Source organism: Ptychodera flava, chromosome 19 (assembly GCF_041260155.1).
Source record: "Ptychodera flava strain L36383 chromosome 19, AS_Pfla_20210202, whole genome shotgun sequence".
NCBI classification, from domain to species: domain Eukaryota; kingdom Metazoa; phylum Hemichordata; class Enteropneusta; family Ptychoderidae; genus Ptychodera; species Ptychodera flava.
Window position 1 is genome coordinate 36648912 of NC_091946.1, and position 27284 is coordinate 36676195.

General features: G+C 36.5%; 1 protein-coding gene across 2 annotated transcripts in view; it reads right to left on the bottom strand.

The window, feature by feature from the left end:
• Nucleotides 1-7212: 7212 nt before the first annotated feature.
• Nucleotides 7213-27284, bottom strand: part of LOC139119436 (uncharacterized) — a 44688-nt gene continuing 24616 nt past the window's right edge. Inside the window, exons 4-13 of one of the 2 annotated variants that reach the window (XM_070683256.1) lie at nt 19856-19933; nt 19294-19458; nt 17213-18006; nt 15303-16098; nt 14421-14630; nt 13302-13583; nt 13003-13196; nt 12522-12772; nt 10616-10864; nt 7213-10346 (exon numbers count right to left, since the gene is read on the bottom strand). In XM_070683256.1, the coding sequence (XP_070539357.1) occupies nt 10100-10346; nt 10616-10864; nt 12522-12772; nt 13003-13196; nt 13302-13583; nt 14421-14630; nt 15303-16098; nt 17213-18006; nt 19294-19458; nt 19856-19933 (3266 nt within the window). In that variant the 3' untranslated portion in view covers nt 7213-10099. The remainder of the gene's footprint in view (nt 10347-10615; nt 10865-12521; nt 12773-13002; nt 13197-13301; nt 13584-14420; nt 14631-15302; nt 16099-17212; nt 18007-19293; nt 19459-19855; nt 19934-27284) is intronic. The other variant, XM_070683257.1, reaches the window with a different exon arrangement.

Below are 27284 nucleotides of genomic sequence, written 5' to 3' on the forward strand. Positions count from 1 at the left end.
GCAAGGCAGTTTATGTATTGACAAATATGTTATCTTTTACAAGCACACAGCAAACTGTTCTTGATTTTTCATTTACAATATTTGACATAGACTGAAATACATAACATGCAACCAATGTTTACACTTTGCCCATACACCAGATACATGGAGAAATTTCAACATACAATCATCAACTCAGAAACCCTACACGGAAAAGTAAACATTGTTTTCTTCCAGAACAGCTGGTGCATCCACATCTGGAACAACTTACAAACTTAACCAATTACACAAGGATGATGACACAAGAGATAAAGTTAAACTGTGGTGAACTTGACTATTCCTTTCAAATCCTTACCTAACTTGACATCTTAAACTAAAATACACTGCATGGTTAATTGCGTGCAAAAATACATCGGGGTGGACCATTTGATAAGGGATGGTGTCTGGAAGATCGATGAGGTACATTATCTTTTTTATCCGATCCATTGTACATTCTTTTTTCCCCACTCTCCCACCTTTTCTTTTTGTCAAACCTTCTCTGGCTGAATTTTTTATTGGCATTTGTTTGGAATTTTTTCAAAATCTGCCAGGATTTTTTTACCGCATTTCAACACCAAATACAGTTTAACACATCAAATGCTTACTAAATCACCACATTATATTCTCTTAGTTCCAGTAGGTATAAAATTACCAAAAAAATCTTAAAAATACAGAATGAAACAGAGTTTCACAAAGTTGCCTCCAAAATTCAAAATTCCGGATTTCAACTTAATTTCAATATATCTTATTAACAAAAACCCTAAGAACAGTTTACAAAGCAATCAGACTTGTAAATTTTGAGAAACAAATTTTTTGACCAAAAATGAGAAAAATTGCCCCAAAAATATAAAATTGCAGATTTCATCCTAATTTCAATATATCTTATTAACATAAACCCTAGGAACCTGTACACTAGATATCAAAGCTACCAGATCAGAAGTTTTAGGAGAAAAAAATTTTGACCAAAAAAGGCAAAAATTGCCCCAAAATAAAAAAAAAATTGCCAGTTTCAACATACCTTCAATAAATTATATTGAGATTAATCTTAAATACCTGTATACCAAATATCAAAGCTATCAAATCAGTAGTTTTTGGATAAAAATTTTTTTATCAAAAATTGGGAAAATTGCCCTAAAATTACAAATATGACAATATCAATACAATTTGTACAAGCATGACTGAGTTCATCCTGAGGAACATGAATATCAAGTTTCATAGCAATCAGACAAGTGATTTCAGAGAACAGGAGTTTTTGACTAAAAAACGGAAAAAATACCCTAAAAATACAAACATGCAAATTTCATCCCAATTTTTGCACACATAATTTAGAATACCTAAAGAAATCTGCATACCAAGTTTCAACCAAATCTGATCAATGCTTACTGAGTTTTAGCCATTTGCAGGATTATTCCTTTTTTCCCCTCATTTGCATATTTTGGCACTGACATGTTCATTGTGAACAAATTCACATCTCCACCCCTAGGTGCACGTGTACACCAAATACTAAGACAGCAGGTGGTACGGTTTAAGAGTTTTTGACAAGGACGGACATACATACATACATACATACATACATACATACGTACATACATACATACATACAGACGACATTTTTCCACCTTATAAGAATACCTCCCATTTGCATATATACATATGCATATATGGGAGCTAAAAATGCTGAGTCAGCATTTGCATCTGTGATTTTTCAAAGAAAAACCTAAAATTATGATTCTCTTTAAAAATCAAGCACAGTAACATGGTATTTGTTTTATATTTTTCAATAAAGCACCTTTCAGTGGATCATTTGTGAAAGTTTTATGAAATTGACAATATTCCGTGTGTTTTTCTGACATTTCTACATGTATGCAATCCTACTCAATGACTAATTTTGCATAGCCCCTGGGCCAGTAGTCTTCTACCTTATGCCAAGAAAAATCACTATAATTATTTATCTTATTGCAAGGCAGACCCAATCATTTTATACTTTCATTCTGGGGTACCATGCAAATCCTCTCTCAGACTACTTTTCAGTGTGCAATTTGTGTAAATAACAATCAACGCAAGTTTTCTTACACACATGATACACAATGACAAACACATAATTCAGTTAGAAATTGTCAGAGACATAATCAGCAAAGTGATATCTATCTTTGAAGTTTAATGGTACACAATTTGTAGGTCTCTAGATGTTTATGGAAAGTGAGATGTACATCACGATTCCAGCATACATTTTATCTGATGATGCTGAATAACTTGCAGACTCACAGTGAAAATTTGGGAAAGCCAACTGGTGTTTTCTTTTCTCTTTTCCTCAAATTTGGTTGCCATAAAACAAAGTAGCTGGCACTGAAAGCAACAATCCTGAGGAATATTCAGAACCTTTGTTGAACACAACACCTTATCCATAACATGAATTCATATGTTTATGTCATATTTCTGCTAGTTCCATTCATAATTCATTTTCATAAATGCAGATAACCCTGGATACATCAAAGTTCACATTTTGTCAGTAGTACATTTTTATCAAAGTTGACAGTGCATGGCCATATTTCACATTCTTTTACAAACTTTAAAATAGTCATGATGTACATGTTTTAAAATGATGGAAACAAAACATGTTAATTTGTTTTTTGGTCTTTTCTGCCAGCCGTCACTGAGAAATCCTTGATCATACAAATCAGAACGAATGGGATCCTAACGTATTGTTATCATTACACAATGTGTGATCCTACCCACAATTCGATTCATACACAGTGAGATCACTTCTTGACTACAGCAAATTTCTTGTTTACACAGGATGCAATGGTCAATATTTCAACAATCTGGCACCATAATATTGATGCACATGGTCTTCTGGATGCACAAACAGAATTATTGGAAAATCAAACCCTTTTCCAGATAGGAGCTATCAAATTTTTAAATTTTTAACCAGAATTTTTGACAGCCACGCATAATTCTATACATACATCAGACTTCTGGGCAAATATTTAATTGATGTGTTTTTTTCCGTAGTCCCCCTAAAAGATTGTGGTATTTTAGTCTGGCCCCCCAATTTTTCTTCGGAAAAATGGGTGCCCCCCCCCTGAAAATCCTCCAGGGCCCCCTGGAAGTAAATTCTGGACACTCCCTTATCTACATACATACGAACGAAAATCAAACGTCTGGCAGATTGTACACGTGGCAACTTTTAATGAACTTGCGAAATTACATTTCAATGACAACTTATCACCGTGTTGATTTTGAATGACAATATGGCCTGATGAACTTGTGTACCAGCTAGGTTATTAAACGTAGTGGTATCTGACGAGCAGCACGGAGAATGGTACTCTTCAACTTTTACATCAACTTTTGTCACAGGTTGTGGGGGCTGTAAAGCGTTAGACACGGTTTTCTGCTGGAAATTGCTGATACGCTTGTACGTGCGAAATCCTTCGTCAGGACGATGGCCAGTGCATTCTTTAAATAGTTGTTCATCGAAGCCCTTATTCATACAAAGAAGTTGCTGCAGCAACCTGAATTTAATGAAAATAATCAATAATTGAAAAATATTGCCGACGAAAAGGAATGACATTTGAGCGGAAAGTAATGGAATCTCACACTTAAAACTCCGTTCAAAAGACAATACTCAGCAGACGGGGTAGACTCACTGCATCGAACGTTTCAAATATTATCATGTCATATTAAACTGATCTTTCAAAAACGCGATGGAAGAAACAATAATGATAACGGTCACACTGGGAAAATGAATGAAAATAATTGAAACTAACCTGCCCGAATGACCGGTATGATATATGTTTGAAGAGATGATTTGTTTCCAGGAATCTGGAATAGCATTGAGGAGTGTTTCATGCTCTGTCTTGATTTCCTCTTGCACATGTCTATTTGTACCTCCTCTAATTTTGCAATTATTTCCAATTTTTCAAGCCAGTCATTTCTGTTATCATTCCAGATGTCTTTAGGGGCGACGTCAAAAGTTCAATGAAGGATAAAAAACTTAATTCTTTTAGTTTGGGGGTGGGGGGGTTTTGACCTAAAAAAGTTTCTATCCTACAAATCGATTTAAGGTAAAAATTGCCAGGGGAATGAATATTTTGAAAAAATAGAGCAGAAATGCACACTTTCGTGTTGAAGCCAGCGGAGGGAGTTGTTTTAACACGGTGCAGAGCTGCACCTGGCCTAGTTAGTGTAAACAATGCAGGCTGTTGGCCTCTGTTGCACCATAGACGGTAGTTTCTCTACTGTCTATATGGTTGCACTCTGAATGTATAATTGTATTTTGCTACATTTCTGGTGCACGTGTAGTCGCCTGAATGGAGTAGTGTGAACTGAGTTGTTACAACCACCAGGACAGTTGAGATAGTTTTTATACCTCTGGAAGGAGAAACCTGGACTTTATTGTTGTTGTTCTTGTTCATTCATTGATAAACTTCAAGTTTGTTGTTAGTATGTTGTATTTACATTTGATGAAACACAAAGTGTGTTCCCAATCTTAAGCCCCACTAGCTTTATCTTTTAGCATTATTTTATGATTTTACTTTCAAACTAAAATAAGTTGGTGACAATGTAGTCATTTAGGTCTGTGTTACACACTTACGGTATAACTACCTGCCGGGGCTATATATGCAATTTTGAACAAGATAAAGATTATACTGCGATTAAATGTTCGCCCAAACATTAAATCACAGCCCCATGCAGAAAAGCTAAAACCTTGATACTATGCATATCTGCACTGAAATCTTCACATAAACTGCACAGTGTAGTCCAAATTGTAATGCATAGGGGTGGATGTTTTCAACTGTGACACTGTATGTTCTCAGTCCTTTTTAATATTACCAATTTTTGAAAATGCCAGGAAATCAAAATGACCGTTAAAATTTTAATTTACATGTGAAATGTTTCTGAAAGGAATGGTTTCCTAATGCAGTAAAAGTTCATATCTCTTCAGAGTGTAGATTTCAGAAAGGAGAGAATAGGTAGATAATTTGAGGTCAACAAATTCAAGAGTTACAGCTAGTGGGGCTTTAACGATGCATTACTTTATTTCACCCCTAAATTGACTGATCCTTAGCTTTGCGTTACATAGAAAGAGACTGGCAACAGGTTCAATATAAGTCAATTAAGTTTCTAGGGGGGTGGGGGGGTTTGGGGAGAAACTAAGGGAATTAAGTTTTTTATCCTACATTGAACTTTTGACGTCGCCCCTTAAGCCTTAAATTCTACTCTTTGACCATTTTTCATAAAAGAGGAAACTTCCTTTATTCTTAATATTGTCATTATACCACAGACCTTCACTATGGGATTGTGTTTTGATGTTGGTAAGTGTTTTAAGTCTAAGTGACATCCAGGTATTCAACATATTCCCATACACCATTGAGGTACAGTTGTTGTTGACTTTGAAATTGAGATGAAGGTAGTGATAATCACTGTTCAGTTTATTGTCAAAATTCGCTATGAAATATTTTGATAAGCTGGCCCATTTAGGGGTCCCTTTATCTGGATTTTTTCTCAAATAATTTCGTAAGCCACTTTAATTGGAGTGCATAATTTTTTCTTCAATGTCGACAACTTTTTGTCACAGTCATTATATCTTTGAATAAAAATACCCCCTTTTATAATTTCTTGTTTCCCTCTCCAAATAAAATTCCATAATTTACTATTTGCTTCATTAATAATTTCCTTAGGTAGGTGATCAAATGATGCCAGATACCATAATTTTGATGCAGCCAGCATATTAGCTACTATTGCCCTGCTTTAAAGGACATATTTCTAGTATTCCAGATTTTAAGACATTTCGTAAATTTCTCCACCACTGTTTTCCAGTTTTCTCTTGATGTGTTACTGTTTCCAAACCAAACTCCCAATATCTGAAAAATCTGAATCAGTGCGGTTTTTAAAACTTCCAGCCCATAAACCTTTGGATATCTTCTTGTTCAGCTTCGCACCTGTTGCTTTTTCATACTTGTTAAACATTTTCAACGACTGTGTATTTTAAATGCTTTCTACATTTATCAAGTATAGAGTCGTATCATCTGCATAACTCTTAATTTTTTCTTCTTGTCTGGCAGTATGAAACCTGTTATGCTTTCATCTTTACGAATATTTTCGGCTTGCACTTCTGTCACCATAATACACAGTAATGGTGGTAAGGGGCACCCTTGTCTCACACCCTTATGAAGTTGAATGTCATTATAAAAAGGTTTTTGACTTTGCCAAGATTTCCAAAAGCTCTCTACTTGATTTTGTAATGATTACATGATAAGGAACTCTTATTGAATTTCCATGTCCCTTTCTCCCACGTTTTACACTTTCTAAAGATTCCAGATCAACAGCAACTGGTTGATGATCTGATTGGATGGCCAATTTACTGTGATGAAATCAGATTAAAGTGCGCCCTCAAGTTGTAGGAATCCAGTTGACTTTAACATTGCTCGCTGGGAGTGTCTTGTATATGAGTCGACTATCCACTGCGGAAAACTCTTAGGCGAGACGGTCTCTCTCCTTAGACTCAATACCGATTGAAGTAGGTCATGATTTTTCCCAACTTGAAAATATTTGACGTTTGAGCTTAAAACCATGCAAACATGGCGGCTTTTGGTCCCTGGCAGCACTACTTTTGTTTCACACTATCTTCATGGGTAACCGCCAGGGAAAAGTGAAAGCGCATCGGGTGACGCTGAATAAATTGGGAGTAATTATTACCATTTTCAGTAATAAAGCGCGAAGCTATTGCAGTGAACTGCATTCAAACTGCTCACACTAATTAGTTTCAGCTGTAGCTAGCTGGCAAAGTCGACAACATTGTATGTCCCATGCAGACAGTTTGTCTAGGGAAGTTGAAATAAAAAGGATTTGTACATGGACCAGTGCATGGTAATGTTACATTGTATCTTAATCTTGAACACAGGGTGCCAATCGTAAACTCTCATTTACAACTCGAGCCTCAGACAGAGATAGTTTTGCCTTTGTACAAGCAGACTTTTTGGTCTTTATCAAGTAGCCTTGTTCAACACCAAAGTGGCCACGGCTACAGCTGAAACTAATTAGTGTAAGCAGTTTTATTGCAGTTCACTGCAGTGGCTTTGCGCTCTATTACTGAAAATGGTTGTATTAGCCAGGAACTTGAGAAAACTTGGTACCTTCGTTAATTGAACCACAAGGAAACAGGATAAACAACGAAACATACAAACAAAGGCAAAAAGTTGAGGCTGTATTTACTTGCATTACTTGGAGGACTTTTATGAGTTTCAACTTGATATTTCAAAAGACCCTTTAATTACATAAAAACTCACATGACCAAAGTTTGTGTCTCTGCATCAACCCACAAATAACCTGTCACCACTCAGTCAATCATCGGCAAGTGTATTTTATGAAAAGAATAAAATAACAGAAAATACACACTGTTAATGGCGTTTTAACGTGATGCACATGCACATGTAAACACTTGAGTTCTCAGGCAGCGCCCTCTATTGAATTGCGTCTTTATCAGTCCGAACATGTTTTTAAAGGAAATTATAGCATCGCATGTACATTGATTTGGTTAACTCTCCGGTCAATAATTGTCAGAGTGTCACTCCCTTTCCACACTTGATGTACGATGATATCCATCATCCATGTGATGTCTAGCGTTGCTTGAATGGTCAAAGCTGAGAAATGACTTGAGAAATCACTTATATAAACTTTCCATTGTTATGTATTCTATACTAATGAAATGTTAAATTACAGCAGTGAACTTAAACAAGCGACTTAGCGACCGATATAGCTCCGCTGTGTTTATGTACAGAATAACTATTTTTGACACATTTTGATGAAGAAGGTGGAAATCTTTGATAGCTCAATGCAGTGGCCAGAAAAAAGTGGCTAAAATAGCTGCAAAAATACACAATTGAAGATTTCACCATACTTTGAATATATCACATCGGATCATCCCTAAGAATATGTCAACCAAAGCTATCTGATGAGTAGTTTTTGAGAATAAAATTTTCTGACCAAAAATGGCAACAATTGCCCCCAAAAATAAAAATTGTAGATTTCATCATAATTTCAAAAGATCAAATTTAGTTCATCTATAGAAACCTGTATACCAAATTTTAAAGCTGTTGGACCAGTACTTTTGAGAAATACACATTTTTTGACCAAAAATGGGAAAAATTGCCCCAAAAATTCAAAATTGCAGATTTCATCATAATTTCAATAAATATCATTTAGTTCATCTATAGAAATCTGTATACCAAATTTCAAAGCTATCAGACCAGTACTTTTTGAGAAACACATTTTTGACCAAAAATGGCAAAAATTGCCCCAAAATTACAAAATTGCAGATTTCATCATAATCAACAAATATCATTAAGGTGATCTGTAGGAACCTGTATACCAAATTGCAAAGCTATCAGATGAGTAGTTTTGGAAATGCACATTTTTGACCAAAAATGGAAAAAAATTGCCCCAAAATACAAAATTGCAGATTTCATCATAATTTCAATAAATATCATTTAGTTCATCTGTAGGAACCTTTATACCAAATTTAAAAGCTATCAGATGAGTAGTTTTGGAAATACACATTTTTTGACCAAAAATGGCAAAAATTGCCCCAAAAATACAAAATTACAGATTTCATCAGAAATTCAATATATATATTACTTAGTTCATCTATAGAAACCTGTATACCAAATTTCAAAACTATCAGACCAGTACTTTTTGAGAAATACATTTTTTGACCAAAAATGGCAAAAATTGCCTTAAAAATGCAAATATGCATATTTCTGCACAATTTGAACAAATCTGAAATAGATCATCCCTAGGGACATATGTACCAAATATCAAAGCTATCTGACTGGTAGTTTTGAAGAAGATTTTTAAAGATTTTATTACCAAAAATGACAAAAATTAATAATAAAATACAAATACAAATATGCAAATTTCACCACGATTTGAACAAATCTGACTGAAGTCACCCTAAGTAAACTGCATATCAAATTTCAAAGCAATCGGACAAGCAGTTGTTAGAGAAGAAGATTTATTTACCAAAAACACCAAAAATTCCCCCCAAAATACAAATATGCAAATTTCACCATGATTTGAAAAACTTAAGTGAGGTCATCCCAAGTGAACTGCATGTAAAATTTCAATGCAATTGGACATGCGGTTTCAGAGGAGAAGGCAATTGTTGACGGATGACGGACGACAACAACGATGGAAAATCAACCTATTTGATAAGCTCTGTGTCGCTGACAGCAGAGCTACAAAGTACCACCAGAACCGATACAGCAAGCTTCCAAGACATGCAAAATGAAATTTAGCCCAATTTAAAGGGATAGTAGCGGCATTTTTTGACCATTTTTTCCGCCAGACCACATAATAAAAACCAAGCTAGATTATATCTATCCCACCCTAATTGTCGATTGACAAGGAAATAAGTCGAAATTAACACCTCAGACACTCGAACGGTAATGCTGGCCTGCCGCTAAGCGAAGTTCATGGCGCTTGTGTTTACAAAATGTTAGGCGATCACGTGGTATGGAGCTCAAGGAGAGATGATATCACTAGCCACGCGAGAGCGGGATTTTAAACGTGATCACTGTAACAATGGAGACCGAGAGCGTCGTATTTATATCCAACATACGCACATGTTTATCTGTTTTGATTGTGATGTACGTCCACCGTTCGTTTGAATCTGGAGTGTTATTTGTTCAAACTCTTTTTTTCTGTTGCTTGAGTATGAGAATGCTTTTTACGTTTCAAGTGGTGATGCATTAGGTCAGAGTAAAAAAAATTTCTTGGCTGGTTGCACTCCCGGCACATGGGGGGTGATGTCTAACCGCCCAGTGTACTTCTTCATCCACGCTCTGGCAGATTGCCTATCAAGTTTATGCCTTTTGTACTGGTTTTTACTGGCAGCTACTGGCTGGCTGGTTGCTGTGCCTGTGGTACTGGTTTGCCCAACACTTGCCAAGACAGTTGGCCAAAACATGTATAGACAGTGATGCACCAACCATTGAGTACAATGACTGGGTTAGTCCACTTGGCGGCAACAAGACATAAACTGGCTTATTGGTTGTTGATGCTGCACGTGTCAGGGAGGTTGTCATACCTGGTTGTTGTTGTTGTTGTTGTGGTAGAAGTGGAACATTTTTGGTGTTTGCATTGCTGGCTGTGTTTGCTGGTACGAGTAGATCGGAGACAACTGGTTGAGTGACTGCCTCTGCTGAAACTGATGATGGTTTACCCTGCCATTGTGAAGGGTCTGCATAGATGCTGACGGCACAGGTATTGGCCATGTCACCTCTTCTTCAAATATTTCTGGCTCCAGAGACCTTGGTATCTTGTTGTACCTGCCAATAAAAATATTAAAACCAAACCGATAAAATGAGATGCTACAGAAAACATAATGCACACTCTACACTGTGTATAACTATCTTTATAGCACACAAAAGGCAAGTTGATAAAGTGCTTTCCATAAGTTTTTATAGTGTACTATTTTTGTCTCCCGAGTGCTTGATGATTTTTGAAAAGAATTGAGAACATTTACGACCCAAGTGCCTGATGTATACCACTGATCATCATCATATGGCACACATTGTAAAATCCCCCTTCCACTTACCACTGTGACACAGTAGTTTCATTGATCTCAGAAAGCTGTATCGATGTTTCTTTCATCACTGCAGCATTGCCAAGAACCTTGGCTTGGATATTTTTGTATGCTTTACACACTAGAGTCCATTTCGGCTGTGCTATACCATGTGGTTGCTTTGTAGATGGGTACCACTCACAAAGCTTTGCTATAAGACATTCAACATATCGGTTGCAGTCTGGCCATTGCAAAATTCCAGTATGTTGACCTAAAGAGCATCTATAAATTAACAAAGATGAAACATATTGGTTGTAGTGTTCTAACAGGCTTGTAATAGCAGATGGGCAACCAATTTACATAACAATGCACAATTTGCATATTTTTATGTACACGTGTATTCCTTTGTAATTGACAGATGAATACCTGGGGTAACTTGAAAAGCCAGATATGAACTGAAAATGCTATGTATTTTGTTATATATTGCAGTTATGTGTAAATTTAAACCTTTGGCACATGTTTACAACTTTATTGAAAGTGTTATGATCGACATCATGAACAATATTCACCACAGATTACAAGGTCATTAAGTATACAAATATGTCATTAGCTGAAATAAAATTACTAAATTTCTTTGACAGCTGTCATTGTATCACCACTTTATATGTTGCAAGTTTCGTCAACTTTGGTCTTCTCAATTCAGATATACATCCGTAATTAGGAAAGTTCATTAAATATGCAAATTAGGAATTGGCTGAAGTTAAAATGCTTAATGACTTTCAATAATGTTAAATCATAGTATCTTCTATATACATACCAAGTTTCGTTAACTTTGATCGATTCAAATATATATCCCTAATAAGGAAAATTCATTTAATATGCAAAAAGGCAATTATCTTTCATGTCATCCCTTAATACCTTTCATGGCTGATATATCTTGTTGTGATCAACATTTGTAAGAAATCTCATCAAATTGTGTGCAGTCGTTCTCAATGTATATCCGTTTTTTTTAAATCATTAATTATGCAAATGAGCAAAAAGTAAGCTAGCCACACCCACCAAAAATCAGTTCTTGCCATTTGCAAACTGAATCTATGTACCAGATTCAATTCTGATCTGATGAGCCGTTTTTGAGACATCGAGTGCATAGACAGACATCCCTGTGACATTAACTCATGGGTGTGAACACATGAGTTAAAATAGGGTGGCGTGGCCTATCTGAAAATATCCCTTGTGGAGTTTGGTGAGGAAATGAGTTAAAAATGTAAATTTTATGAAGGGACCCTCATTTGAACTGTTGCTGGGACAAGAATATCAGAAAAGACAATGTCTGGCAAATATGGTGAAGGGAGGATGGCAGACACTGCAATTAAAGGTAGTATGCGCCTCAAAAGTGAAAGACTTAACTTTTGCTCAAACTTTCCTTGAGGAATCTTTCAACCATTCTCTTTGAAAATCAAGCATAACAATCAGGAGCGGAAGGGGGGTGGGTGGGGGGGGGGTTTAACAGTGCAACTTTTTGTGCTAGGGCAATAAATAACCTAGGATTTACCGATATTTAAAATTCAAAATGGCTGCCATCCCTGTGCTTACTCTATGAGAAAAATAAAATTTAAAATTTTTGAATTTCGAAAACTAAGCCAGTGAAAATTTTTCTTACACATAGAGCTTTAAAATGAACCCCTACAAGTGGCATATCAGAACAGAATTGTAAAAGTTTGAGAGTCCTAGTCCCCGAGGTGTGCTACCTTAAACCATTAAATTTTAATGTTGGTCTTTTAACAAATACGGTACATCTCTTTCACAATTGAAAGACGTCAGTTGAAGAATTTATGATACAGTGTAAATATAGCTGCCCTAAAAAAAAAAAAGAATAGCATGTGCATCGTGGGGCTGTGTATGGAGATATAAAACCACATCAATATAGAAAACTGCCTACCTTTCATTAATTTCAACATCAGCTGCAGTATCAGATACTTCTTTGAATGTGCTTTGATTTAATTCAGTTCCGTAGTGTGGGGCAAAGCTGGTTGAATTACGATCATACTCATTGAGTTTCTTCCACAGCTGTATCAGCCTGGCTGCTTGCTCATTTGTCAGTGGGTGGGGAGCAGTGCTGAACTGCACAAGGAATTCAGCCAGGGCCACTACTTGCTCATATCCAGGAATGCTATCAGGTTTGGCAGATTCCTGTAATATACCAAAAGCATGCTAAATGATTTAAACCCTTCACCACCATGGCTTGACCAAAACCCATTGCTTTCAATGGTAATTACAGACCTGTTTACATGGAATTGAGATGTGAACAGTTTAGTATGTGGCCAAACAGGTGCCAATTAACACACACTGACACTCATCATTTTCTTTTCTTTTGTTAGTTCATTGTATGCAGGCAGAACAAACACAGAGGAACTACTCACATCAGGTGGACATGGAGTCTCATTAGTCATATCAGGAACGGTTTCCATGCATGCACTGGTTTCCATAGGTGTACTGGTTTCTGTGGATGCACTGGTTTCAATGTGTGTACTGATTTCCATGGGTGCACTGGTTTCCATGGGTGTACTAGTTTCCAAAGCAACAGGTACTACAGGCAAATTGATTCTCTCCCGAACTGTGGACAAAAATTCGAAAAATCTATGAAATGTACTGCTTTGCAAAGTCAGAGAAGTCTAAAGCAGGGTAGGTCAAAATCTAAGTGTGAGAGGAATAAATTTACCGTCCTTTGCAGCTTGTACAGCGTTGTCATCTTCAGTTGTGTCAATAGGCTCAACTGGCTGAAGACAAGTGGATGAAACTGCATTGGAGGCTTCATGGAAGAGTAGTTCTTCTAAACAGACAGTTGCATCTTCAACTATGTCATCTTCTTGCAAATCCTCCTCCTCCTCATCTCCATCAATTGGCTCAAGTTTGATGGCATCAGCAGTGTCTGGATCTATTGTGTAGTACTGTAAGACTGCTCCGGTCTGATTGTAGAGATATTCAACACCTATCAGCTCACCTTCAGTGATAAAAATGTATCCAAAATGGTATTAGTGTAGTTGTACTGGGTGAAATCTTTCCCTGTTTACATATTGCTTGCTATGTACATATGAAAAGATCAATGAACTACAGTAGATTTCAATCAAACTCCACGTTTCACTGTGTGCGAGACATCCACACTCTATGGACATTATAAACAAAATTCTTTGGTACAACAACATGTTTCAAGGTCACAAACACATTTATTGATTAAACTATGTCTGCATATTGAGATTAAAGCCCCAGTAATGCTAACTTTTGATGATAATTTCACCATTTTTATTTTGAATGTGAACCATAATTCCTTGTTCTTCTTCCCAAAGAATGTTGATATACACAGTATCCAGCTTGTCAACTCAGCCCCTATGGTTGTAAACTGCATTGTTATTGTTGAAAACTGACTTCATGGTCCAGACTAGAATTCAAATGTAAACAATAACCATGCATTTTACACATATAGACGCTAAGTTGACAAGCTTAATAGTCAGTGTTTCAACATTGTTTGGGGAGTAGAATAAGAATTTGCAATTGATTTATAAAATAAAAATAATGAAAAAAAAATCAAAAGTTAGCATTACTAGGGCTTCAATGATCTGTTGATAGGAAAGATCTATCAGAGAGGTTTTGTGTCTGCAGTGCAATCAACTGATATGCTATCTGACTAGACAGACTTAGACATGCTACTTTATGGTAATCAAGTGTGTGACTTTGAAATGTGTTGTGATACCAATGCATATCATTTATTTTGTACATACCATGTGGCCGTGTGACACACAGTGAGTTATGGCGCTACCATGAAATTCACTCTACTGCATACCTGTGTAGTTCTGAGGTCTCCGGTATGATGTATTTAATTCCTTTCCCAGAACAATACGGCTAAGTTCATTCATTGCATACCCGGCAATACCACTGGAAGTACTCGGCTCAAAAAACTGGTTACTAGCAGTAGATACTACCCTGTCCTGATTCCACCGAACTAAACTGTTGAGTAGGTATGTCTGGAATTGTAAATCACTGACAGTTGTAGCTGTAAACAAATAAATAACAACACGTTCACATGAAAAAATATTCCACTAGAATTAGCAATTACTGTCAGTGACACGTCGCAACACAATTTGTATTAAGGTAGTATGCACCTTGAAATTGAAAGACAAACTTTTGCTCAACCATTCTCTTTCAAAATCAAGAATAAAAATCGTGGGTCACGGTGCAAATTTTGGTACTAGAAGTACAAATTACCAACTATATACTGATGGTTGAAATTCAAAATGGCCGCCATCCCTGTGTTAACTGTATGGAGAAGAATAAAATTTTCCATTTCAAAAAATTAAGATTGTTAAAATTTTTCTTCTGCCAAGAGCCTTTAATAAACCTCCACAAGTGTTGGATAAGAAAAGAATTGTAAAAGTTTATTTATTGTTAAGTGCTCTGATGACCACGATTTGTTGAAAGACGTACTTCATTAAGATATGATTTGATGGCACACAAGCATTTTTGCACTCACCTAGTGGCCTATGCCTCGCCTAGTACATGCAATTTCTGCTACATGCTGCACATTGTACCGAAATCTCACGTAAGTCTGACTTTGGTAGGGTCTAATTTGCTTACATTTAACAATTTAGCTACTTTTGGGCATGACTGTACAGTTGATCCAATTTAGTATCTGTACTTTTCAGTAAACAAAGCAACCAGTATTTACCTGGGATAAATTGTTGAAGACAGTTGTGGAATGACTCTACAGATGTACAACCTCTGGCACACCGATAAACTGGCAACATCACACCAGCTTTATGGAGCTCACCAGAATTTAAGTACAACTGGAAGTCAGGGGGATCCTGGATACACTCAATGTGCTTTTTCTGTGTTTCCCATATATTCCATATGCGATGCTTGTTGAGTAATGGTACACCCATGATGTCAAAACCCTGTTCACCATCAAAGGCCTTGAGCAGCTGGAATATAAGCCTTGTAGTGTCTTCGACTCCCCTTGTCTTACGTCGACAATGGATGCTCAGCTCTTTCTTTGTAATCCGCTGCATAACATCTTGATCTGAGGGGTTGAAACCTTTCTCTAAGACCATCTGTGCCCATGTGGCAGCCTTCAATCGATCTAAATCCTCTGAACTCCATTCAAAAATACATGATGACAGTCGTTGCATGAACGTGTCATACAGCTGGTGTGAATCGCTTGTACAAGCAGCAGCAAACTGGCGCATGAAGTGTGAGATGTCCAGTCTGATCTTTAGGTATGGCCATCCGGAAAACATGGTCTGGAGTCTGTTCTGCATACCACAGCAGTTCCTATCAACGTACAGAAGGTCTGGAGGTGGTTCATTGGCACAACTGTAACGTTGGACAATGCCGTCAACCATTGGGTGCAGACCACATCCCTCAACTGCTGCTAACACACTGATGAGCACTTGCCCGTGTTCATTTCCAACACTGGTGGCGCTGACTGCTGTACCAGCAACATAACCTGAGAGTTTCCTTACAATCTTGAACAAGAAAATGAAACAGGAGAGCAGTTTAATAAAACTACAACATGTACAAGACATTGTCCCTGAATCTGAGTAAAATTAGAAGTAGAGATGGCGAGGTTTACACTTTCTATACTACCGCTAATTAGGATTTTTTTGCTGTTCTCATTTGCTATTTACCCCCTCACAACACCTAACCAATTTTCAAGCGGAGAGGGCACATTCCCCACTGTTAGGGAAACCTTTTGTTAGTAAACAAAAATCCGGGATGGAGATTTAGTGGCGATCGAGTGATAGATAAAATATCTTTGCTTATATAGACCTGCACCAAATCTATGGGCTTACTAACATCATAACAGAGTGAATTGAATGGATATATTTCAAGACTTGGTGAGGTGGGGGCCACTTAATAAACATGTATGTGATCAAAATTATACACAAATACCAATTCATGTGACTAATCAGCTAGTCTCATCTTTGTCTACACCTACAGTCACTAGTGGAAGGGTAAATGGCTGACAGCCCTTGCGTAACTATGTATGTATGTATGTATGTATGTATGTATATATGTATGTATGTACATGTATGTACATACCAGTATGTATGTACCGGGTATGTGTGTATGTATGTATGTATGTATGTATGTACCGGGTATGTGTGTATGGGGGGCATGCCTAAAAATAGGGCCAATGCCCTACTATAGATGTTGGTGTAATGAGAGACATACCATACAAATAGCATACTACCAGATATAGTGAGTGCAGATGTCCTTTGACAATATGCTTATTGCAGAAGAATTGTTTCAGTATGGCTTACATTGCTACCAGATTTTTAGAAATGCCATCTAATTTTATTTCTGGTGGTAAAAGTTTACCACCAGATATGAAAAAGTATTATCCCTGAAATGTCATAAAAACAGATAATTAATGCAATAAAAACTGAACAAATATTTCTTAAATGTAAAACTATTTAACATACAAAACATCTTGATTTGTAAAATTTGGAAATCCTGAATGCCGAGAAAGCTGTTGCCACACTTGAGATCAAAAACTGTCTTAAAGTTGCTACAGGATTTTTGGCTAATCATTTTGGTGACTTAGGGGGAGCCCTGAATTTGTTAAACAATACATACCTTCTTGGTGGAGTGTAACTTTAGGACTCTTCCAAAAACTGACGTCACTGAAGCTTTAACCTCATCCAGTCTCTGTATTACATCATTACAATAGATGAGCTCAAACCAATGGTGAGTGGGGATGGGTGTCATGATAGGAGGATCCTCAAAAGTCGGCTTAGTTGTGAGTCCATTCACGTGTGAATCAACAAAACCTTGACAGTCTGCCAAATATTGAACAGTTCTCTGCTGCCAGGTATCATCATGTTGCTCTTGGATCTTACGTTGCACTTTAGACACACTATTTCCAGGTCCACACTGACGTAAGTGTCTAACCACACGAATGTCACAAGCATTTCTGGTTGTCAGAAATACAGGAAATTGCAAACGGTGTCCCGCGTCAAGCTGTTTGATTACAGCATCACTCCAGCTGATAACTTTATTCGTGCATGATTCACACTCCAGGTGCTCTGCTGCAAGGTTGTAGAAACCATCAACATCAAGAACCTGGCGCACATACGGGTAAATACCAAGAGATGTCAGCTCACACTGACAGGTAGGCTGGGGACAGAGAAGGCGAACTTGCAACAACTGTCTTGGCATCCACAGTAGAAGTCTCTGAGCATAATACTCGTCAGGTCGTGGCAGCTGACTGCGTTTCACACTTGGATGTGGAGGATACCACCAGAGCTGGTCAATCCTTGACCAGTCTGGTTCCACCTGTCCATTGTTTGAAGTTTGGAAAAGGGCTTTGGAAACCCACAGATGGTCAGCTTTTGGCAGAGTTTGTTTCCATCCATCCGGCAAGACAATGTCTGAAATACAAAGTTAACTGTAAGTACAAAACAATAGCATGCCTGCAATCACATTTAAATCTTAAAGTGGCAGGAAAAAATTGTTGACACCAAGCTAGCAGAAGTAACTTGTCCTGAGGTCTGCATAAAGTAGAAAGGTGGAAAACAAGATAGCAGAGGGCAATTCTGAAAACAATTTACATGTGCAGGTTACATGCACTTATGTTTAACAACTGCACACCTATGTAAGATGGCATCTGTGCATTCAAGTAACGAAAGTAACAAACACCAATGTCTGTCATTGCTTGCTCAACCATGCTATAAAAGCATCATTTAAACATGAAAAATTTGAACTGTCTTTATAGCCCTGATACAGGATTTGTACACTGAGCATGTCAGTGCCTGTATGTACCGGTATTCAATCGTAATTTGAAAATATTAAATTAAGATCATCCGTAGGAACACGCCCACTAAATATCAAAGCTATCAGACTCATAGATTTGAGAAACATATATTTTGACTGAAAACGGGAAAAATTGGCCCAAAATACAATATTGCAGATTCGTTCCGAATTTCAATATATCATATTAAGATAAACCCTAGGAACCTGTATACAAAATATCAAAACTATCAGATGAGCAGTTTTTGAGAAAAAATTTTTTGACCTAAAATTGGGAAAATTGCCCCAAAATTACAAGTATGAAAATTTCACTTCGATTTGTACAAACTTAACTGAGGTAATCTAAAGTACCGGTAACATGGATACCACATTTTAAAAGCAATAGGACAAGCCGTTTCAGAGAAGATTTTTTGACTAAAAACTGTAAAACTTACCCGAAAAATTCAAACATGCAAATTTCACTAAAATTTGTACACACCTAGTTTAGAATGGCTAAAGGATCCTGCATACCAAGTTTCAACCCAATCTGACCTACGGTTACAGAGCATTAGCAATTTGCAGGATTTTTCCTTTTTTCCTCATTTGCATGTTTTTGATGCTGACATGTTCATTTGAACAAATTCAAATCTCCACCCCTGGGTGCACCTGTAAACTAAATACTGAGATGGTAGGCGCTGCCCAGTTTTTTGATCTGGACAGACATACAGACATAATATTACATACATACATACATACATTTGTATGCAAATGAGATGCAAATGAGACTGATTCATCTTATAAGATAAGTTCTCTTTGGTATATATACATTACCAAATGTGAGCTAAAAATACATGGATGTGGGGGCGCTTTTCCCCATAGCCTTACACAGGCACATGAATCTAAAGGTGTCAATAAACAGATATGCATACCAGTCATACGTGATGATGGAGTTGTCCTCACACCAATAGTAGTACCACCCATCACACAGGCCTCACTTGCTGGTGAAATTGTCAAAGCAGGCATTGATGTACCTTGTACCACTGTTGGTGATGGTTGCCTGACAACTTTCGACATGTTCTCTTCAGCATTGGGTTCTTCAATAAAACGCAGGAAAATGCCATTTGTAACAAGTGTGACAGATGCAATGACTCTTGAAGCTTACCAAGATGATTGCATTTATGAAAGGTATACTGTCACCTGTTCCAATTTTGCCACAGTTACCATGGAAAGAGAAAATCTAACCAATCACAGATTTTAAGTGGGTGGCCGCTTTTCAAAACAGTGCCTCACATGGGCATTTTCAATACCAAGGAACACCCCTTTGACCATATATGGGCATATTTAAATTACAGGCGACTGTATACCTTTATGAAATGAGCAAATTTGCCAAGCAATGCTTTGGTACCTTGTACATCATGGTGAATATGTCACTGTCTACTTGGAAAACCGGACTGGTGTTGAACAAAGTGAATAAGTTAAAAGGATTCTTACCCTGAGACACACTGGATTTATACTCTTCCACCACAGCCGGCATTTCCTTCCCCTCAATCTTTATAGAAATTGCACTTCCTGAGAAATACAATCATTGCAATAATGTCCTCAGTAACGGAAGTAAATTCACATGATGACATGATTACTAACAGCACAATAGTGGAGAAAATATGAAAATGTAGCTGTCCAATGCATAGAATGATGCCCCAAGCTATAGCATTTTGTGATCCAGTGCATGTGTATTGTACAGATGTGATCTGATCTGAATGTCTCTGATTTGTATGGGGCATCCATGCAAATGAGTGATGACCATAAACCAATATATGGGTATTTGCCAACTTCCTGTGTCTGTTTTTATAACTTCTGTCTGTCCATCCACTGTGATAACTTGAAAAGTGCGGCACGTGTCACTTTGATATTTTGTGTGAAGGTGTATGGGGGATTAGGGACACCAGCTTTTTTCATCTTCATGACAATGTCAAAAATATGCAAATTAGATAAAACAATTTTTGATAACAAATCTTCTTCTCCATAACTGCTGGTCCAACAGCTTTAATATTTGGTACACAGGTCGCCAGGGATGACCTGATTCAGGATTATTCAAACTGTGTAAGTATGGAAGTTTGTATTTTTAAGGTAATTTTTGTCATTTTTGGTCAAAAAGCTTTAATCATCTGCTTCTATGAAAGCATTTGTCAGAAAGCTTTGATATTTAATGTAAATGTCCACAAGGAATCCCTTATTTAGATTTGTTGAAATCCTAATGAAATATGCAAATTTGTAATTTTAAGGCAATTTTTGTTATTTTGAGGGAAAAAATCTTTGAAATTTTTTTTATTCCAAATTGCTCATCAGATTTGGTATTCAGCTCCAAAGGGATTACTTAAGTGACATTTGTTGAAATTTTGGTGAAATATGCAAATTTGTAATTTTTAAGCAATTTTTGTCATTTTTGGTCAAAATTTTTCCTCTGCAAAAGTTCTCGTCAAAAAATCTTTTTCTCAAAATCTGCAAATCTAATACTTTTCAGGTTGGTAAACAAGTCCCCAGGGATGACCTACCTGAATTATTTGGGGGGAATCTTGCAATTTTGTAATTTCAGAGCAAATTTTGTTAGTTTATGACCTACACCACCACATGATATTTGGTATGACAGTATTGAAGGCTTTGAACATAATACAGTCCTATTTGTTATCAATTTCAAGTGAAAATCTGTGCAGAAAACAAATCTTAGGGTTTTTTGGACATATCGGCAGAACTTTAGAAAGTATATCATAGACTAATCAAAATATCTGATAAGGAAGGATTTCCAATCAAGCAGAACAAAAATATCTGATAAGGAAGGATTTCCAATCAAGCGGAACACCAGGCAGCTAGATGCACCCAAGTGTTAATACAAACAATATCAAGTTAATTAGTAGAGATACCATTGTAAATGGATACCCCTTTGGGCTGGCTAATCTCCATTATCAGCTTGGTCAATGTTATTAAATTGTTGTACTTAGTCAATTTTTGAGCTCTCACTTTCTTTCTGGCAATTGAGGCAATTAGGATGGGTTTCTGTCTATCATGGAATGTGCTGTGATAACTTGGAAAATATTTTTGACATATATTGGACCAGCTTCATTAATATTTAATGAAATCTCCATTATCAGCTTGTAATTAAATCGCTGTACTTAAATTTTTGAGTTCTCACTTTCTTTATGACAATTGATATGGTTTGCTATCTTTCATGTATAAATATGTTGTTGATAACTTGATAAATGTTGCACCTATTAACTTGATATCTGTGTTAAGGAGTATGATGATATTTTTGGATGGATTTTTACTTTTCATTTCTTGTTTGCATTATATTATACATTGTAAAATCTCCTGCCATAAAACTGCCTCACAAGAAAGCCTTGTTCAAATTGTCACAAGATTACTTATTGCATTCTCAAGGAATTTCTTCTAAAATCTACTCTGAAATAAAGAGACTGACATTTTTGAAATCTGATATGTACAGCCTGTTGTTTAGTATGTACCATTTTTGTCAAAATTATGAATTTTTGCATAATTTAAGGTTTTCCATGATGTGCATCCGTGTTCTTTAAGCATTAAACTATCCTTGTTCAAAGCTTCACGGACAGCAAATTTATTTATATGGCCTAAGTTATAGAACTACCACTAAATAGAACCTCCATGCAAATTTCAAACTTGCATTGGAAGTGGTTTTTGTAAAGATTACAACTCTTCTGATGCTAACATGTACACCTATTAACATCTGTTAATCAGTTGCAAAGAGCACCAACTGTATGTATTCCGTGGCGAAGTGTAAATGAAGTTAGTTTGCTCACAGTATTAGGTAATGAGGGGATTATTGACGATGAATTTTCTAGCCATCATTGTGGCAGTGCGGTCAATGATATGCAAACCCTCAATCCCTCTACACATGGACCATGGGTGACCCTTACCTCTATGGGTTGACCACAGTCTCTTATCTTGCGTGGTGCAATGGCATATACAGTGGTTACTCACAGAGTAAAAGTTTTGACTGACTGCACTAGCGATGGTCAGCATCAAACAGTACTTCATCAGAAAGCTTACAGGCACAGTACATTTCCATGAACTTTTTCCAATTTCTTGAAATCATATTACACCTGCACTTAAAAAACATAAGCCAGGTTTTCATCTCAGTGATGTGTGCAGATGCACAATTTTACTGTTGAGTATCGATCAACCTTGTTCTACTGTGAGTGCAAAAAACGATTTCCTGAGCATGGTGTCAATAACTAACACACAATATGAAGAAACATCCCAGAAAGATTTATCTTTCTGACATCTGTGCTTTTGAAGACTTTAACAACTGTCTGTTATCAATGGTCAATTGACACAGTATTTCAAAGTTTTGACTTCAGCGTTGGTTATGCCATGGAAGATTATTTGCAACATGCATGGAGTGTTGGCAAGCGATGAAGTAAACGCTCTTTCCATTGTTCACCATATCGTGTTCCTAAACAACTACGGAAGATTATTTATTTCAACTTTAAAAAACTTCCATGGGAATACGAGAGAGTGAATGCAATCAATATTTTTTATGGTTTTCTGGAACTTCTATGCTATGATCACATGACCTAATCATTACTCATTTTCCAAATGATCTCTTTATATTATTGTGGTATGTCATAATCAAAGTTTCACTCTATAACAGTACTGAATTTCTGCAGACAAAACCTTAACCCTTAAAATAAAGATAGATTATTGACCATGTGTACATGTCAATGAGATACAGTTGTTTGGCAGGAGCAGAGTGACTAATAATTTTGAATCCCACTTACAACAGTGGGTCATGAATGCCTTCTGATCTGAAAAAACGCTGTGTATCTTCTGAAAGGCAGTGTTAAAACTAGCAAGATCGTCTTTGTCTCCAGACTAAGCAAACCAAAAGTTGACCACACAATGCACTTTGCATTCACATTTTTTCCAGTGATGAACATTTCAAGTGTTTTTTTCACAAAGGAACAATACTTCTCGACCAGTATTTCCCGTTTGTATATGTCATGAAATAGTCATCGCTAAACAGCCAAATTAGCTAAATAGGTAGATAGATTCTCTGTGTGACAGTGTGTGTGTTTGTAGAGAAAGAGACGAAGAAGATGGAGGGACAAGGAGACAAAGGGAAACAGGGAGAAAGGAAATAATTCAGGGAAGTTTAAAATTGAAGGCGTAAATCAACAGAACTAAATATCAACATATAACGTGAAAATGGAAATTTGACCTTTCTCTTGTCATTGGTTTGGCCACAAAATGATGCGACTGTGATGTGACATAGACCCCTTAAAAAAAAAAAAACAGGGTCAATGACACTTGGTTCGCAGTTGGTTTGATGTGACAGGCCAGAGTGATTTTACTTAACTAAGCTTACCCCTGGGAACATGCATACCAAGTTTCAGAGCAATTGGACGAGCGATTTTAGAGAAAATGATTTTTTGACCAAAAAATGGGAAAAATTGCCCTAAAATACAAATATGAAAATTTAATTGAAAATCTCATTACCGGTTATAAAATCATCCTTAGTACCATGTCTACCTAAATCAAAGTTATCAGACATGAAGTTTTTAAGAAACACATTTTTTGACCAAAAACAATCAAAATTACCCCCAAAATACAAAAGTGCAGATTTCAGCAAAATTTGGATATGCCATATTTTGATCATCCTTATGAATCTTTACAGGGAAAGATTGAACGCACTGAATTGTACATTCATTCCAGCTGATGCTAAAAATTCTGACCTGTTCTACTTTGTGATGGGTAGAGGCGTTGATGGAAATAATTGAAGTACGTGCCATATCAGACCGGCCGCGGAGGGGTGGTGTGTAGAAATGTCTGATCACCAGGTATGTGAGTTTCTTGTCGGTCACAGTGCGGAGATGTTTGACAAACCTGTCGCCTAGATGACATTTTGTTTGCTAACGTATAGCATGCTGCATCATTTGCATTTAATATAATAAAAAATATTGGCCAACGTGCATGTAAACATGCCAGAAGCATTGACACTTCCATGAGGGCCCTGAATAAAATTAAATTGTAAAAGTGTGAGAGCAGGTACTGCAAAATCATCTGCCACATGATAATGTGTCAGTTGCGCGGTCACTATTTGGCAACTGGAACGAATGAGGCAGTCTTTGATGTTGGAATCACGTCAAAACATTGAATTGGCCACTTTACAGTAGGTGCCTTTAGCATGCCGTTTACGGTGTATTTTGCATCAGGTGTATTTGGGGTGTCTTATTCCAACATCAAAAACTCACTCAAATTTGCCTGGAAATTCAGGGATGCCCTATTCTCACTTACAACCTGGACTCATTCTGGACATCTGGTACTATCACTTATTTGTGGTTCAATATGGTCCTTTATTATCTTGTAAATATTTTTTTTTATACTAAAGGACCTGGTCATTTATTATCTTGTATGATTATTGAATTTGTTTTGACTCCACATCTAACAACAATGTACTGGCCCATTTTGCCGTTTGAACTACACTGACATATTCGCTTGACCACAATATTGATCCATTGAAGGGTTAGGTTCTAATAACACACATGGGACAACAAGAAATAGAAAACACTTACTGTTTATTAATAAAAAGTAACTGTATAGACTGAGTGATATATATTTCAAAATAGTCCATGTACATCATGTAGCACCAGTGACAAACTACCTTGTGTTTTCTGAAATGGCAGTTTCAAATCAATTGTTACAATAAAAGACAATATCATAAATACACAAGCAATCTAGGGGCTGATATAGCTCCTTTGTGCTATGTAGAGAATAACTATTTGTGACACGTGTTGATGAAGATGGAAATCTTTGATAGCTCATTTCAATGGCCTGAAAAAAATGGCAAAAATAGTTGAAAAAATACACAATTGAAGACTTCATCATAATTTGAACAAATCACATTAAGACCATCCCTGAGAACTTGTCAACCAAAGCTATGAGATGAGTAGTTTTTTGAGAATCAAATTTTTTGACCACAAATGGCAAAAATTGCCCCCCTCAAAAAAAAGAATTGCAGATGTCATCATAATTTTGATATATCATATTACAAAACCCCTTGGAACCTGTATACCAAATTTCAAACCTATCAGACAAGCAATTTTTGAGAAACAAATTTTTTGACCAATAATGGCAAAAATTCCTCCCAAAATCTGAAATAGGTCATCATGAAGGACCTATATACCAAATATCAAGGCTACCTGATAGTAGTTTGAAGAAGATTTTTAAAGATCTTAAGACCAAAAATGACAAAAATTGCCTTTAAAGAAATATGCAAATTTCAACACGACTTGAACAAATATAACTGAGGGCACCCTAAGTGAACTCCAAAGCAATTTGACAAGCGATTTCAGAGATATCTTTTACCAAAAACAGCAAAAATGTCAAAAAATACAAATATGCAAATTTCACCACGATTTGACCAAACCTGACAAAGGTCATTCCAAGTGAACTACAGATCAAACGACGGACAGACGGACGATGACGGAAAATCAGCCTATTTGATAAACTCAACATTGCTGACAGCAGTGCTAAAAATAGCATATAATATTTGTTAGACATTATGTAGTACTTCATGAGTTCAGTACTCTTGTATGAATCTTGTTGCTTATCTTTTTGGCAAACTTGAACACATTTTACTCATCAGCTTTCCCCTTATATCATATTATCAGACATTTTGAATATAGCAAATCTATTTTTAAAAAAATTATTAAAACTAATAACTAAGTTCAGTGATACAGTACACACTGTAAAAATTCACATGCTATACTTATCTCAACTGGGGCTCACAAAAACTCCTAGTCTCCAGAGAATTGGGTGCAGACAGGCACACTGATGGTTGAGGAAGTCCTTTGGTTTGCAGGCTTGAAGTTTGTCAGTGCAAAGTTCACAGAATAAATCAACATGAGTGATGATTTTGAATTAAACACTGACGTGATGCAATCCCAATGTCTACTCTAACTGTGTACTGTCCCATATTTATACAAAACTAATTCTATCTAGAGAATATGAAAATAATCTTGAAAATCTCCTGACATGCTAATTACCATAAAACAGTTCTAAAAATATCTTCACTTGAAGTAAACATGACTTTCCAGAGAGTTCTACACAAGAGTAACTGAATTAAAGGCCATGGAAGAGAACAACCCTGAACACATGACCCTACGAATGCCAATTAAATTGATGTAAATATTGATAAAGCTTTACATACCGGTAAATGTCTCAAAAATGAAATTTGTAGTTCATGTAGTTACTGTTTTAAGTGTTTAATTGGCAAAGCTGTAACTTTTGATATTTCACCATTTTTAATTTTTTATATAAACTTGTTTGTCGTGCTTAGTACGCGATAAAGTACATTGGAACACCTAGCATTTCTGTAAAGCCAGCTTGTTTACTTGTAAAATGCACTGAAATCATGTGAAGCTTAATTTTAGTTCAGATAACATTAAAGGTATACAGTCACCTGTAATCTAAATATGCCCATATATGGTCAAAGGGGCGTTCCTTTGTATTCGAAATGCCCATGTGAGGGCGCTGTTTTTAAAAAGCGGCCACCCGCTTAAAATCTATGATTGGTTAGATTTTCTCTTTCCATGGTCACTGTGGCAAAATTGGAACAGGTGACAGTATACCTTTAACCTGTCAACAATACCAATGCAGTCTATTTTTCTACTGTTTTCATGGCCTCGTTCATTCACAATGCAGCACACAAAACTGGTTGATATACAAAATAAATGAAAAATAGTGAAAACATCATCAAACGTTACAGCTACTGTTCCTTAGAGCCCCAATAGCTGCAAATGTGTAATAAACAAATCTCAAAATATCCTCCTGTTTTCTAAGAGTTTTCTTTGGATAAGACCCATTAGAGACTGAAAAAGTGTACAACACT